This window comes from Homalodisca vitripennis, unplaced genomic scaffold (assembly GCF_021130785.1).
Source record: "Homalodisca vitripennis isolate AUS2020 unplaced genomic scaffold, UT_GWSS_2.1 ScUCBcl_1242;HRSCAF=4620, whole genome shotgun sequence".
NCBI lineage: Eukaryota > Metazoa > Arthropoda > Insecta > Hemiptera > Cicadellidae > Homalodisca > Homalodisca vitripennis.
The window spans coordinates 1-14924 of NW_025777364.1; the positions used below are offsets into that span (position 1 = coordinate 1).

The window sequence follows — 14924 nt, forward strand, 5'->3', positions numbered from 1 at the left end:
GCAAATTTCCAGAAAAATGGAAAATAAACTATTGTCCACCGAAATGGATTTCCTGAGAAGAGCTGCGCGGAAATCGAAATTAGACAGAGTGCGAAATGAGGAGATAAGAAGAACGATGAAACAAGAAGAAACTATTGTTGAAGCAATTAGACAGAAACAGTTAGTATGGTTCGGCCACGTAAACCGAATGGATGAGGAACGTCTGCCAAAAATTCTTATGGAATGGCTACCAACAGAACGACGAAAGAGGGGTCGCCCTAGAGAAACATGGAAGCAGGGGATATCGAAGGCAATGTCGGAACGGAACTTAGGACCTGGTGATTGGAATGATAGGAAAGAGTGGAAGTTGGGAATCGGAAGGCGACCACATACGCTGTGAAACCGATTTTATATATATATATATATATATATGTAATGAATTTTCCAAATAAGAAATTGAAAATCTTAAAAAAATGTTATTGTATAATAACAACATGACTTATTTTAAAGAATAATGCAATTAATTGTAAAAATGTTTAACCTACTGTAATAATATATGGAAATTAACTTAGTTTTTAACTTCTTACAAAAACAACTTACTTCAATTCTTGAGATATTATACAAATTGTAATGTCAATTATTATTCTAAAATCAAAATTTATTCTTTTCTAAAATTTTTTTTAACACTACATAAAGTTTCAAAACATTTTCCTTCTGGTTCTTATACCGGTAACGACAATGTTCACTCCATAAACAGTACTGAAATGTTCCCTAGCACACGGGTACTGTACTGACAAGTCCCTCGTCTTCATTCTCCATTTCACAAAATTGAAATAAAATATATTGTAAAACTTAAAAAGAAACCATCACAGGTCACACATTTAGGCGCACACGGATTATTACTCCATAAAAACTAAACACTATAAGGCGCTCACGGAGATTTCGTCCAAGTACTACAAACACAACATCGGGTGCTCACGGAGGAATCGTCCAGTCTCACACGGAAGTAGACCTCATACTGACAGATTTTGACAAAGATAAGCGGGAGGCTATTGTTTCGCTTCCCCGAAAGATGCTCGTGAAGTACACTGCGGGAAACGACTGCCAACATCAGAAAAGTAGTACTATTTTTGATAATAAAAAAATACACGGAGGAAAACTCCGTTTAGTGCCCGATGTAGGGTTAAAAACCTTTATGACTATCTGGTCTTTTCAAATTTTAACTCACTCAATCGCTCATTTACTGACCACTAAATTTAAAACCCTTTATGACTGTCTGTTCTTTTGAATTTTTAACTCACTCAATCACTTATTTACTGATCACTGAATTTAAAAACCTTTATGACTGTCTGGTCTTTTTCAAATTTTGTCTTGGAATATGAAATTTGATGTTAGGTGTTATTAATGTGTAATTAATGTGCTTCTATGTGTTTAACCGAGTTCCTTATTATGTTTATGAATAATTAACTCATTCGAGATTAAAGGGTGACCTTCAGTTTACATTGGGCTTGTCACAAAGGGAAACAGAAGTTTCAGAACCATGGCAAGTTTTTGTTGTACGAGCGTTATTGTCGTTTGGCTAGTACGTATAGAGTAATAATTGGAGGTAGTTAACTAAAGTAAGAAATTATAATAATTTATCAAAAATTGTAGCTTTAAATGTGTCCATTCTGTTTATATTGATCCATTACAACATGTTATGCAAATTACCAATCACTAAAACATGTTTTTGTCATATTTTGTGTTTTTAGTGGAAAATCGTAGATATAACTTAATTAACCTATTATCATAGTTTTCTAAATAATATTTTGCTTGTAGTTTGTATTTTTATCTATTTGAATGGTTCATGAATCGCATCTATTCACTAATGACAGTTGATCGGCATTAAGTAAATTACTGATTTATAATACTTGTTAATACTTGATAATACTGTATGGAAAGGTCAATCTTCTTTACTCTATGGTGTAGATCTATAACCAAATTGGTAAATCACCATTGTTTTGTAAATAATATTTGATTGCAGTTCGTATTTTATAAATTTATGTCCAAGTATCATTGGTAAATTGTAATGATCTACAACATTTATTGAAAATGTTTTGAAAGAAAATTGTAGTGAACAAAGTGAAAGTGAATTAGTAGCACCCATTCATCTTTCACCTTGCTCATCACTGATCACACTCATTAAGAATCTTCAATGAAGCCTAAATCATTCCTGTGACAAAACATCCAACATTTGAATAGCAAACTTAATGTAAACTGAATGTATAAATTAGTCATTCAATTGTATACTATTTTCACTTTCCATAATGTCCATAAAAATTAAAGTTAAATTACAGTGGTATACATTGAAAATGGTGTCACTTGCTAAAAATACTACTGAATGGTTTATTATAAAAAACAGATCAATTTGTACATGTTCATATAATTGTTCAAAGTTATACAATGTTTTGTTTATTAAATATTCTTTTATTTTTTATTCATTATATTCATTTATGTTCCTCAAATAAGGTGGTCACTTATCTCAGAATGTATTTCCTGCACAAGATGTATTTTATTATAAAATTTCAATACATGAGTGGAAATTGCAATTTCCATTTGGTTGTTTCATACAAAGCAGTATCTCTTGGATTGATCCCTTGCCCAATTTCTTTATATTTTATGGATTTATATACGGAAAATGAAAAATAAATTATTGTAATAAACTGTGTTGTTTATAGTAGACACATTTTTAACTTGAATAAATATCCAAGATCTAAATCTGTAGGTGTTTAACTTCCACTATTCTGAATAGTTTTTTTACTGTAACTAAACCAATTTTGTATCTTATTGTTTTCGCATTAATGGAATTGTACAGCAATAAATATTTCGTCATTTTGTACACTAATAACATGTCAGGCAAAGAACTTGTTTATAGGTACTTTTATGTCAGTGACTTTTACAATATCAAAACATTTAGTGATTTATCACACGTTAAACATACTGTCATGTTGTAACAGGTACAACAGCTCACGCAGACGCTACCAAGGCTTTGTACGAGGAAAAGCCAGAGTGGACAGAAGAGGAGGTGAAGGCGAAGATTGCCAACAGTATGCTCGGTAACAACATCACAGATTTATTCAAGAGATACAACGCGACTTGGTCAGGCCTCGCCTCCATGATCTCAGACATCCGTACTATTTGTCCTCTACTCAATCTCGCTAGGCAGATCCCTTCGACGCCCTTCTACGTTGTCACTGAGGTAAGTACTTTTGTAACTGTTTGATGTTGTCAGTTTACAACAATAAATTGTTTTAACATCTTCAAAAACTTGTTGAACTTAATTATCAATGATGACATTGATTTTTTCCAGCCCCGTGGCGATTTACAAGTAGCAGACGTCAATTTTGATGTTGATGCGATCCTTGAGCACTACACTCCCAAGACTTCTGAACAACGCAGATATTTTGCAGCCATACAACAGATATTTTACCGATTTGTGTCTCTCGGCAAATTCGACCAGCACCCTTCTGATGCCTCCAACAACAAGATCCTGCTGATCGGTCAGGATGCCCTCACACACGCCGATTACCCCAACTGTGATCTATGGATCGCAAATGACTACGTGCCTCGGTACGCTAGAATTGATTAGAAAACCAAAAGAGCCGTGTACGCTTCTGCTTTTGTAAATATGTGAGAAAATTTTCATACAGTAAAATTATTATATCTTGGCAGCTTCAGTTAGTTTTTCAGAGGACCTTTTATGACGATGTTGCTTTCTCTCTAAAAATACAGCTATTTGAAATTCCAGAGTATTATTTAAGTAATGAAGTCACTTTAGTCAGATAAAAACTGAAAAGTTCTTTGGAAAATATATTTATATAAATTTGAATAGAGTTCAACACATATCCAAAAATGTTTTAAAGAAAATACTTACATATTTTTGTTTGACTTGTCAGCATATACTTTAATGTCCATGACATTTGCCTCGTGATATTGCTATTGTACAGCATAAATTTATTTATTGAAATATACTTTTACACTGTATATATTATAATGTTGTATATTATTAAGTGATTATATTATAATTTATTTTAGGTATAAGCTATGTATAGCATATTAATTGTGTTCACTTTTTTTGTTACTGTGTTTCTTTTTGTTACTGTATACTGTATCAAGCTATGATTTTATTTTCAATATGTTGTGTTTCAATTACTGCAATATTACTGCAACCACTGGCTTTATTAGTTAGTTGTTCTAAAATAGTGCATTGCTATATATTACACCAACTGATGAGTTATAAATCACAGGATTGTAAACATTTTGTTAATACATGTGTTTTACTTGATGGACGTCTATAGATTATACTTGTATAAGCTATTTATTTAAAAGTGTATAACTTTTGTAAAGAAAAATCCAGATTTATCATATGATGAATGCTTACTAATTGTATAGTGTCCGTCAAAACTGTAATAGCATATGCAACATAGTTTATGTTGCTTACTGAAATAATTATAATATACAAACAATGGAACATTTAAGTTGAATGCGTAAGTCTGAAATGAACCAAATAGTTTATATATTTTTAGACACTTTCTTATATTAAAAGAAATTTAATTTTTACTGTTATAATTTTTAAGGTATGGTTATGGATCACTCCTTAAATTGAACATTTCCACTATATAGGCTCTCAGGCAAGAATAATGATACCAACAATTATTTTCCAAAAACCTGTGCATTGAAAAAGCCAAGAAAATTCTAAAATTAAAATGTGATAAAAATTACAACTTTTACATTTTTATAATAGAGAGTTTTAGCTTTTATAGGTACAGAGTGATAATCACAAGTTTTTTTACACTGTCAGTGATATTTTGTAAGTTAGAGTGAAATATATTTTGACTGCCTAACGAAAAGAACTGATCTCAATAGTTAAGTAACTAACTGAAAATGTTAGAATTGTATAGAGTAGTAAAGTTGTAAAATTAGTAATACAAGTTAAATAAACAATTTTGCTACTCAAGTGATACAAAGAAATGCAGACTTTCTATGAACATGTATACAAAAATTGTATTAATTTTCCTTTTGAGTAATATATTTATTTGACTTAAACCAGAACAGTCAACTATTTAATTGAGGTTAAGGTACACCAGAGTTGGATCTTGATTTTACAACTAATTCTTGCTGTAAACCTGGAACCTTCTATACTTTTAATTTAACACCAAATTCCTATCTTATATTATAATTACAATGTTACTTATGTAAAAGTATAAAATACTCGTTATTAACCTGTGAGGATTGTTTTTACATTAACCCTGTAAGCAGCAGTCAAAAACTTACCAAACCTCAGCTGATTTTGGGCTTCTTGCAGAGGTTCACCATTTTCCTTCTACTAGTAGAATACACACATCAAACCCAAACACTATAGTTGAATATATTTTTGTAATCAGTGTTAGTTGTAGTATATGATTATAATAAAAGAAATCATTTTAGAAATAAACAAAAAAAAAGGGTTGTGATGGTTTATACTCTTTTGTTGTTTTCTATTTGCATACCATTCAAGAGGAGATACCTGTACAAAATTGTAAACAAATTTTTTATTCCAGGATGTACAAAATATTCTAAATTTAATAGTTTTTATAAAAAAACTTAGAATTTCTGAATTCTTCATACATTTTTCTCACTATGAGATTTTGATGCAGCACTTTTTGTTTCAAAAAATGACGCTGTTTATGTCTACTATGAAAGTGAATATTAATTGCATAAACATACAACATAAATCACTTTTGTAAAAAGAATTACAAGCACATAATGAAAGTATCGTTACTGACCTTTGTTGTTTTTTAAGAACGTTGAACGAATTTGATCACAAACTAAAAATGTATTTTACAACAAATATCTTTTTAAAAGCAAGTTGAATTTGTAATGAAAAATTTTAAAAATAATCGCTCATATTTCACAATTTTAAAAAGTTAATATTTTAACTTAGAGAATTACTACACAATTCAAATCCAAGTACAACTCTCCAGCTTTCAGGAAGTGCAATTAAAATTTCATAAACTCATATAGTTATTAATTTGTGAGCTACTTGATGACCAGTTTTTTTTTATCAACTGTAGTGTAACAAATGTTTAAATGTAAGCCTTATTTATAAAATTCATAGATCGAAAACTATAAATTGTAAGTACAAACACTGAATTAACAACTTTTCTATAAAGTTAGATGTTGACATTGGTGCCAACTACAAGGTTCTATAACAAATAATAACATCAGTGGAATGTTCTCAACGCAACAATTTTCTCGTTGCTAGACAAGCAGTGGTGAAATGGGGATTACAAAATTTTAGTGACTGCTTATAGGGTTAAAGTTATTGAAGACAATTGTAATGTAACGCAAAATTCCGATAAAGCATGTGCATTATGTATTACAACTTGAAATGTTTTAGTTTTGTTTTTATTGCATAAAAATACTTCTCACATGGTTTTAAGAAATATTACATGTAATAAAATTAAAAGTAAAAGAAATTCAGTTTTATACTAGTGTACGTACAAAAATTTATTTACTCAGAAGAACATGTTGGTAAAACGTGTTTGAATGCGTATTAATAAGAGCTTTAAAATGAAACCTCCTGGAGTCAAAACTTAAGTTCATTTATCTACAGCCAGGTGATAGTTGCTGCTAAGCTTTTAAAGAAAGTTTTCAGTTAATATACTTTCAGAGAAGGTTGCAGGTTGTTAAAAAAATACTCAAAAATCGTCTTCTCCTATTCTGGTACATCTGTTATTTTTTTAATATTATTAAATTTTTCCACAATCAACACTATAACTATTGACCAGCTTTAGAAACTACTAAGAATTCCTGGTATATCTAAAATTCCTAATTCTTTTAAAAGTTGTATTTTTTATAAGTATGGTAGACTCTTTTTAGACGAAATTTAAACTAATTTGAAGTTTGACTTTGAATAAGTGTATCAGAAAACCATAATATATTTTTATATGATTAAAACAACATCTGCAGTAAGTATTTAATTACATTAATTTTTGATTATACATACTTTTTATCTTGACATACTAATATTTCCATGTGACAGTGTCTATATTTTCTTATACTCAATTATGCGTGTTATCTTTTTAGTGTACTGCACAAACGTGTGTTATCTGTATGTTGACATTGAAACATTTATACAAATTGGATCTTGTTTTCCCTCAATCTGTTAAATAAATCTTAAACAATACTAACTTATCTGTGTAAGTGTTTCCCACTTAGAAAAATTATCTATTTCGAGTGGAATGTGATAAGGTTAATTTCTTTGTTCTAGAGAAGTCTGAGATTAATAGATAAGAAAGGTAAACTTTTTGCAATATAATAATGATTCAGTACTTATAAAAATGCAAAATGAATAGAGTTCCATCTTTCAAATTTTTGTAAGGATAAGGAATTAGACATCCTTTTACTGAATTATAAATAAAAAAAATGAAAACGGTATTCTCCAAATAAAATAAATATTCAACCCATATCATGTTCTAATGACCCAATACATTTTTGTTGTATAAAATATGGCTCAGAAATCAAAGATTGCATTTAATTGTGTGAGGAATCTTAGAACACTAGTTAATGTATTCTTGCATGTAATAGCATTATAAAACATGTAAAAATGGTGAACGAATACAAATTTACAAAATTCAGTAATATATGTAAATAAATATGAAATCTGTACAATAAATTTTGAGGTAGTGAGTCCTTATAAAACTTACCTTATAATACTCACCGTTACATGTGTTGTAACTTCAAATTTTACACAAACCACTTAAACCATTCCTTGTAAAATAATTAAGTATATTTAAAAGCTTAGATTATGGAATTTGAGATGGTCTAAACAACTGAGCAACTTTAGTTCTGATAATTTAGTCAATGTTCTAGGTATACAAGTTATACCAAGAATCTTATTTTCTTGCTCAGATATAATAAACTTTACAATGACAAAGGATATCCTTTTCTTCAGCACTCTAGTTAAAAATCATAGAAAATTATTTATTTATTTTTCTTTGTTTGTATTTTTGATTTTTTAGGTAGTCTATTGCTTAAAGTAATATAGGAACTTTCTTACCCACTCACAATAAGTCTCTTTGGGAAAAAATATTTCCATAGTTGTAAGTAGTTTTTGACAAAAAACAAAGTTAAAATAATAGCAGTATTGGAATGTTTATTGTGCTTAAATGACTCTATTAAATTTAATTACTACAGTTTATTTATAGCTGTTTTCAATCATTCCCTGATCAATGTCAACATGCAGACAAATTAGTACTCCATTATCTATGTATCTGTACAGAATCCTGCCCGACTTTGTACTGTTTGTTAATACAAAAATATCAATGGATAACATTTCCATAATTGTAGCTTTTGGATTGTGCTTTTGTACAGTATATTATATTTTGTTAAGCTTGACTCTGTTTTCTAAACATTTACTCATCTATTGATGTTTTTTGATAAACGTTTTGTGTGTATGTAATAATGTACTGTATGTAGCAATATAAGATTTAAATTTAAATTGTGTTGCTTTATTTTAAACAATTGTTCCTCAAATTTTGCATAGCCTAATTATGTATTGAAGCCAGCACAATCAATGTTTGGTTGGGTTCATTGTTTTTGGACTTAAGATTTTTTTGTTACAACTCTTAAACGCCTTTCCTAAAAATTTAATATGAAACATTATTTTGAATATTCTATAATTATTAGGCTCATCAAATGTAAGGGTAAGCATTGTAACAAAAGATTGCAAATAAAAACTGTATTGACATAATTTTTTTTACTAAAAAATTAATTTTTTTAAGTAATTTTTTATAAAATAATCATATCACTTTCTTAAATTATATGTCATTATACTGTTAATTATAATAATAAATAAAACATGTCAGTTATAATTAATTGTAAATACGATAAAATATAGATATTTAATAAAACAATAAAAACTTTGTATTTTCCCATTTTTAGGGGTGTTATCTTGAAGTTCATCCAAATATAAAACAATTGAACTCATCTTAAAGTTCATTGGTTGGTAAATTTTGCTAAAGATTTTTATTAAAGATAACGATTACAGACAAATGTTTTTCTTCCATATTGATGATTGACACAGACGGTATATAAACTCTGTTTTTACGCAAAGCAAGTTTATTTGTTATAAATATACTAACAAGGTGTTTAGTAATAAATATAATATATTAACAAGGCGATTAGCATATTAGTAAAGTAATTAACACAGCACTCTTTGTTAAGCTATTGAGATAATTATAAAACTATAATATTCAATACCTTATGCTCTAATACTGTAGTTAGATATTATTGCAGATAATAAAACAATAGTTACAGCTTCCCAGCTGCATTAATACTATTAACTGGTTGGTTGATAATCAAATGTATTCAATTAAGCTTGGTAATTTGTACTGAAAATTATCATTAACATTATTATGAAATGTAAATGTTTTAATTTTTACAAAATTAGGAATACACTAAAAAAACGGTTGTGTCAAAAAACAAGATAAATTTTTATGGAAAAGCTGGAAACCATTACATTAAAAGAACTGAACTAAAACTAGATATACATCTTGTATAATAAAAGGAATGTTGGTATATTAAATACAAAGATAAGATATTTGATACATATGTACACAAAATTATAACCTGTCTTTGCACCACGTCATTCAATAATAATTAAAAATATAAAAATTCTTCCAATGAGTTTGTTCAATTAACAGACATGGGTTTGTTTGTCTTTGCTAGGTTTGTTGTTCCTTAGGTCTACATACTTTAGTCTATTAGTAGTGTTGATTTTTCGTGACAAAATCTTGTTTGTGAGTATATTTTTTGTTTACTCCTAATTAATTTTATAAATAAAATTAATAAAAAACATTTTCTTTTCAAGTAAATACAATATTTTTAAAATACATTATTTTTAACTGTGGCTTTGTATCCTCAATAAGTATTTTCATTTCAATTGCTCTGAATAATTAAAGTTGACTGATTTAAATTATGGATTTAAAACAACCTTTAATCTGCTTCTACACGAACTAAAGGCTTATACACAAGGATATACACATGGTAATAGGATCTACTGTTTTGTATTTAATAAATAAACTAAATATAAATGTTTGTATAACACAAGTAATAATATTTATAACATTTACTAAATAAACCCAAACTGGTTCATAATTTTCTAAATATACTCTATTTCTTAACACAAGCCAAATATTTTTGCTGTCTAGGTTCAGTTAATTGATTCCTAAGTTTGTGACCAATTAATATTGTATATCAATTAAATAAATTATAATTAAATTATATATATAAAATAAATTAAATATATTAGTGTCAGTTCAGTTAATTCACTTTAACTGCAGTTAACATTTATTAATTATTTCTGATGCTTTAGCGAAAAATTCAGACGCAGTATACCCTACACATTTCTTTAGGTTAGTGAAAAAATTCTCAGAATCAGCTTCCAGCTCACTGATTAAGCCTTTTGCTTGGCTCAGCAATGCTTCGACATCTGGTCCACTATTTTGAAAAGCAGTGACAATGCAATCCAGGATGTCGAACACATTTCCTGCCGAATGACACTGGACCACGTTCTTGATCAGGTCCTCCGTATCGTACGCCGCAGTCATAGTCGTGTTGTACACGTGGAGGATGAAAGTCTCCAAGTCCGCAATGTTTCTGGTGGCATTGATGCAGGCTTGAAAGTTTCCGAAACTCAGAGCACCTTGATGGAGAAGCTTTAGCCTACTCCCTGTCCTGCATCTCTGGAGTTTACAGAGTGTGGCTTTTATACTCAGGAGGTATTGCACAAAAGAATTTTGTGAATCCAGTCGTAGACGTGATAAAGCAGCATCAATGTCAAATGGTATTGTGTTTATGGCATGTTCTTTAAATTTTAGAACACGTGAGTTATCTTCAGACTCAGTTAGAACACCAGTAGCCTGAAAAAAATCAGTTGAAAATGATCTAATGCTTTTATTAACTATTATTATTAAACTATTGTCTCAGTAGTCATACAATTGATCATGTATTTATTCAATTAAAACCAAAACATACACAACTATTGAACTTTAGTTGACTTTCTTATTTATTTTCATAGTTGAATTTGTATATACAATTTAATAAATTATATGTAGATAAATGTCATATCTCACTAGAACAACTTGTTCCAGCACTATCTGACTGTCAGTTCTAATTCTACCATTATTGGACCAAGCACAGTAGTAGGGCTTGTCTTAGTTACTAATCTCAGTTGATGAGTGGATGTTTTTAAAAAAAAATACACCGATCCATTTTTAAGCCTTATTTTTTCCCCGTTCTAATGGATCATAGGAGACAGGATTTAAACCTATACTATCTCTAGCTCAGATCCAAATTCTATCTTAGACCCCATCCGTTATTTTACGATCATAAAATTGTTAGAGATTGTAAGAACAATGTTAGTTCTTATGAAGCAAACATCAAAATTGCCATAAGTACACCCAACTCCTAGTTATACTTTCATTTGTATTTTTTCAGACATTTTTCTTAACAGTGGGAAGTTGTTTGTTATTTTTAATCATATTGGTTATGTACGAGTATTCTGATTTTTTATGGTGAGGAGGAGAAATGGCTGGAGGGCTTGGTTCATTCATCACAGAAGATTTAAGCAATCAATATTGAGAACATCAAGTTATCACTCAAAATCGTTTGATTTATTTGTTTTATATTCCTGTAAGGATTGTTTGGAATTAATTAATTTAGTTTAATATCCAAATATATACAAGATGTTCAAATATACCCATAAATGATAGTAAAATTTTTAACGGCAATAAATTAACATGAAGCAAAAACTGTAAATGAAAACCGTGTATGCAAGAAAACTCTGGAGAAATTGCCCTAAATAGACAGTGGATTATTCTTAGGTCAGGAATCTAGCCAGAGATATGATCCAAGTCACTACCAAAATAACATGAAGCAATAAACTGTAAATGTAACTGTGTTTACAAGAAAACTCTGGAGAAATTACTCTACATAGGCATTTTTTTGACTATGTTTAAGTCAGGAATCTAGCCAGGGAGATGATACAAGTCACTACCAAAACAAAAAAATAATAATTTTACTTAATATTTCCACTACCAAAAACTAACAATGATGTAATTGGCTTTAGCAAATCCTATCACTATTAGGGCTGGAAAATTTTAACTTTTGTCTGTCTGTCCACACGATATCTCAAAAACAAAGTCACCTAATAGATTTTAACTTGTGCATGAAGCTTCAACTATATATGAGGAACACTGAGTAGAGATGATGGTACATGTCACTCCATGGGATTTGGCTGGGGGTTAGTGAATATTTTTACATGGTCTTATGGGTAACCATGTTAGCAACGATGAATATCAGATAAATAAATATGAAAACAACCCTCAATACACCCACAGAGATTCAAACATGTAAAATATTAACACATCCTATTTATCCCAACACATACATAATTTTATAGTGACTTGGTGTGTAGAATTTTATTACTTAAACACTGATATGAAAACCCAATTTAATGAAACAAATCTGAATGTATTATCTGGCAAGACAAGTTGAGAAAGATTTCATATTTAGACTTTAAATTTTGCATTTTTCAAAAATAATTCATTTGTCAGTAAGAGTAATAAAGAAAATTTAAAACTTACAAACCATGATTCAGAATTTCGCAGGCCTCAGGAGCTGTGGGTGTATAACGTGCTCCTAGGCACATCCACAGTGCATATGATGCACATGATGGCCAACATTCAAGTATTTGGTTTTTTAAATAAGTGCAACTGTTTAGAACACAACACAAAGGGCAGCCTCACAAATCAAATTGTGATACTTCAAGGTAGTTGTAATTTAGACTCGTAAATTTAATATTCAGTTAATATCATCTTTCTTTTTACTATTAACAAGTTACTAATATAATTTTTTTATGTTCTCTTAGGACAAGAAACTTAGAAATTGCATCTAGTCCTATTAGGACCTATGCTCTGTTTTCTGGAGAGATAGGATAGTCTGGATGAGAAAGGGTGGGGTAGGAGCCGCCTCCTGTCGAGATCCATGAGGAAGGATTTAGAGCAATCAACTCAAGTCATGTCCCCTCGGAAGTAGGGGAAGCCAGCTCTGAACCAGCCTCTCCAGTCAAAGCAAGCAGGGGGTGGCACACCCTTATGTCTAGGCTGGCAAGAACGTTTAACACCGAGGGAACGAACCCCACCAACTCCAACAGTCATCTCCTGCAGTAGACTAGACCTATCGAATTATGCTTGTACCCCAGAATCTTAACATTTGTAGTTAGTGATGTACCTAATAGACATCCATAAGGTTGATCAGATTTAAGTGACACATCGGTTTTTGCTGTACCCAGTGTGGGTTCAACTGGAAGGTATAAATCATAAAATGTCAATTTGAAGGCTCATCTACAAATAGTATTGTACGCCGCTCAGATCTATAAAATCAACAGGTGTGGGTTTTATTTCCATACAAAATCTGAGAGAGAAAAATGGTTCAGTGGTTGGAGCTAGGTATAACAATTACAACAGGGTCTGAAATGGTTTTTTTCAAGTGCACTATGGCATCAAGAAAATATTATTACAGATGACTCTAAAACAATATATAACACTCACTTAGAAAGCCCTATTAGTAGGAGACTATTATTTACAATTCTTTTATTATTTTTCAACTATAAAGTCAATACATTCCTGGCTTCAAACACAGCAATAGCTTTGGATCTTTTTAAAGTTATACACGTTTGGTAATGAATCTTTCTCAAAGGTGGTGTTGAGTGCCAAGTTTTAGTATTAAGACCCACTTGATATATCCTTGGAAAATTGATTTTTATCAGCTGACTTTTAGTGGAGCATATTACATGAGGGGCTGGAAAAATTTCTGCCTATCCACATGGTATCTCGAAAATGAACTGCCCTATAATTTGAAACTTTGCATGAAGCTTTAGTTATACATTAGCATCACTGAGTTTGATGATGGTGCATGTCACTACATGGAATTGGATAAGTATTAGCGAATACTTTTACTTTGGTCCTATGGGTAATAATGATGGCAACAAGAAAAGAGTAACATTTATAACAACTTTTGACATAGTAATACATGTAGCTTACTCGTACAGTAAAACACCACCTGATGTGTTGTTGCAAACTATTTTAAAAAAGTAAGTATTTTTGAAACTTCAAGGAATACTAAAAATGTATAATTTAAAAATACACCTACACTACTAGAATAAAAACTAGATTTCAAGATAAACAAAATAAGACTCTATCTCATATGTTTTTCTAGAAAAATGGCATTAAGCTATCATCGTCACAAATGGGCATTTACAAAAATTTCAAATTTAAAAATTCAAATAAACCAAATTACCTAAAAGAAAAATGTTTTTGACAGTAAGGAGTCCCTCACCATGATAAATTTTCACAAATAATATTTAATTAAATTTACTATAAAATAATAAAAATAAATATGAGAGGAAGAAAGTTTTGTACAGTTATTAAAATTATTTTGATTAGTATTATTTACTTTAAATTTCACTTAAAATATTTTATATATAAATTAATCAATACTTACTTGAAACACACAAACTATAACAAAGAACAAAGCTGCTTTAAAAATCATTGTGCTTCAAAGCAATTTACTAGCCAAACTGAACTGCGGACAGGTTTGAAAGGAACACTTCTTAGAGGCTTTTATCTAGACTGAAACTCCTTATCTTCATTTCAAGATGTACATTTAGTCATGATGTGCAAATTTCTGAATATGACAAAATGATACAGTTGTGTTAGAAAGAAATGAATGGTCTAAGGGGTTTTAGGAATTCCCAAAACTTGTAAGAGACAATTAAGTATTATCTTTTTCCAAGAAATATTATTTCATCCACTTAATACTTTAGAGGATGGGTGTCGTCAACAAACATATCAGTAGGAACT

General features: G+C 30.0%; 3 protein-coding genes across 3 annotated transcripts; 2 read left to right on the top strand and 1 right to left on the bottom strand.

Annotated features, from left to right (window-relative positions):
- Window positions 1-43: 43 nt before the first annotated feature.
- Window positions 44-379, top strand: LOC124371292. The gene has a single exon (XM_046829632.1). It carries the CDS (start codon window positions 44-46, stop codon window positions 377-379), a length of 336 nt encoding a protein of 111 aa, XP_046685588.1.
- Window positions 380-2964: 2585 nt separating this feature from the next.
- Window positions 2965-3730, top strand: LOC124371293 (neurotactin-like). Its single transcript, XM_046829633.1, has 2 exons — window positions 2965-3217; window positions 3329-3730. Exons 1-2 carry the CDS (start codon window positions 3068-3070, stop codon window positions 3605-3607), a joined length of 429 nt encoding a protein of 142 aa, XP_046685589.1. The 5' UTR covers window positions 2965-3067; the 3' UTR covers window positions 3608-3730.
- Window positions 3731-9109: 5379 nt separating this feature from the next.
- On the bottom strand, window positions 9110-14707 carry LOC124371296. Its single transcript, XM_046829635.1, has 2 exons — window positions 14566-14707; window positions 9110-10922 (listed from the first exon to the last, which is right to left on the bottom strand). Exons 1-2 carry the CDS (start codon window positions 14611-14613, stop codon window positions 10344-10346), a joined length of 627 nt encoding a protein of 208 aa, XP_046685591.1. The 5' UTR covers window positions 14614-14707; the 3' UTR covers window positions 9110-10343.
- Window positions 14708-14924: the final 217 nt, after the last annotated feature.

Coding starts and splice junctions, on each gene's coding strand:
- LOC124371292 (XM_046829632.1), top strand. CDS start 44: ATGGATTTCCTGAGAAGAGCTGCGCGGAAATCGAAATTAGACAGAGTG.
- LOC124371293 (XM_046829633.1), top strand. CDS start 3,068: ATGCTCGGTAACAACATCACAGATTTATTCAAGAGATACAACGCGACT. Junction 3,218..3,328: donor CCTTCTACGTTGTCACTGAG/GTAAGTACTTTT, acceptor GATTTTTTCCAG/CCCCGTGGCGATTTACAAGT.
- LOC124371296 (XM_046829635.1), bottom strand. CDS start 14,613: ATGATTTTTAAAGCAGCTTTGTTCTTTGTTATAGTTTGTGTGTTTCAA. Junction 10,923..14,565: donor TTATAGTTTGTGTGTTTCAA/GTAAGTATTGAT, acceptor GATTTTTTTCAG/GCTACTGGTGTTCTAACTGA.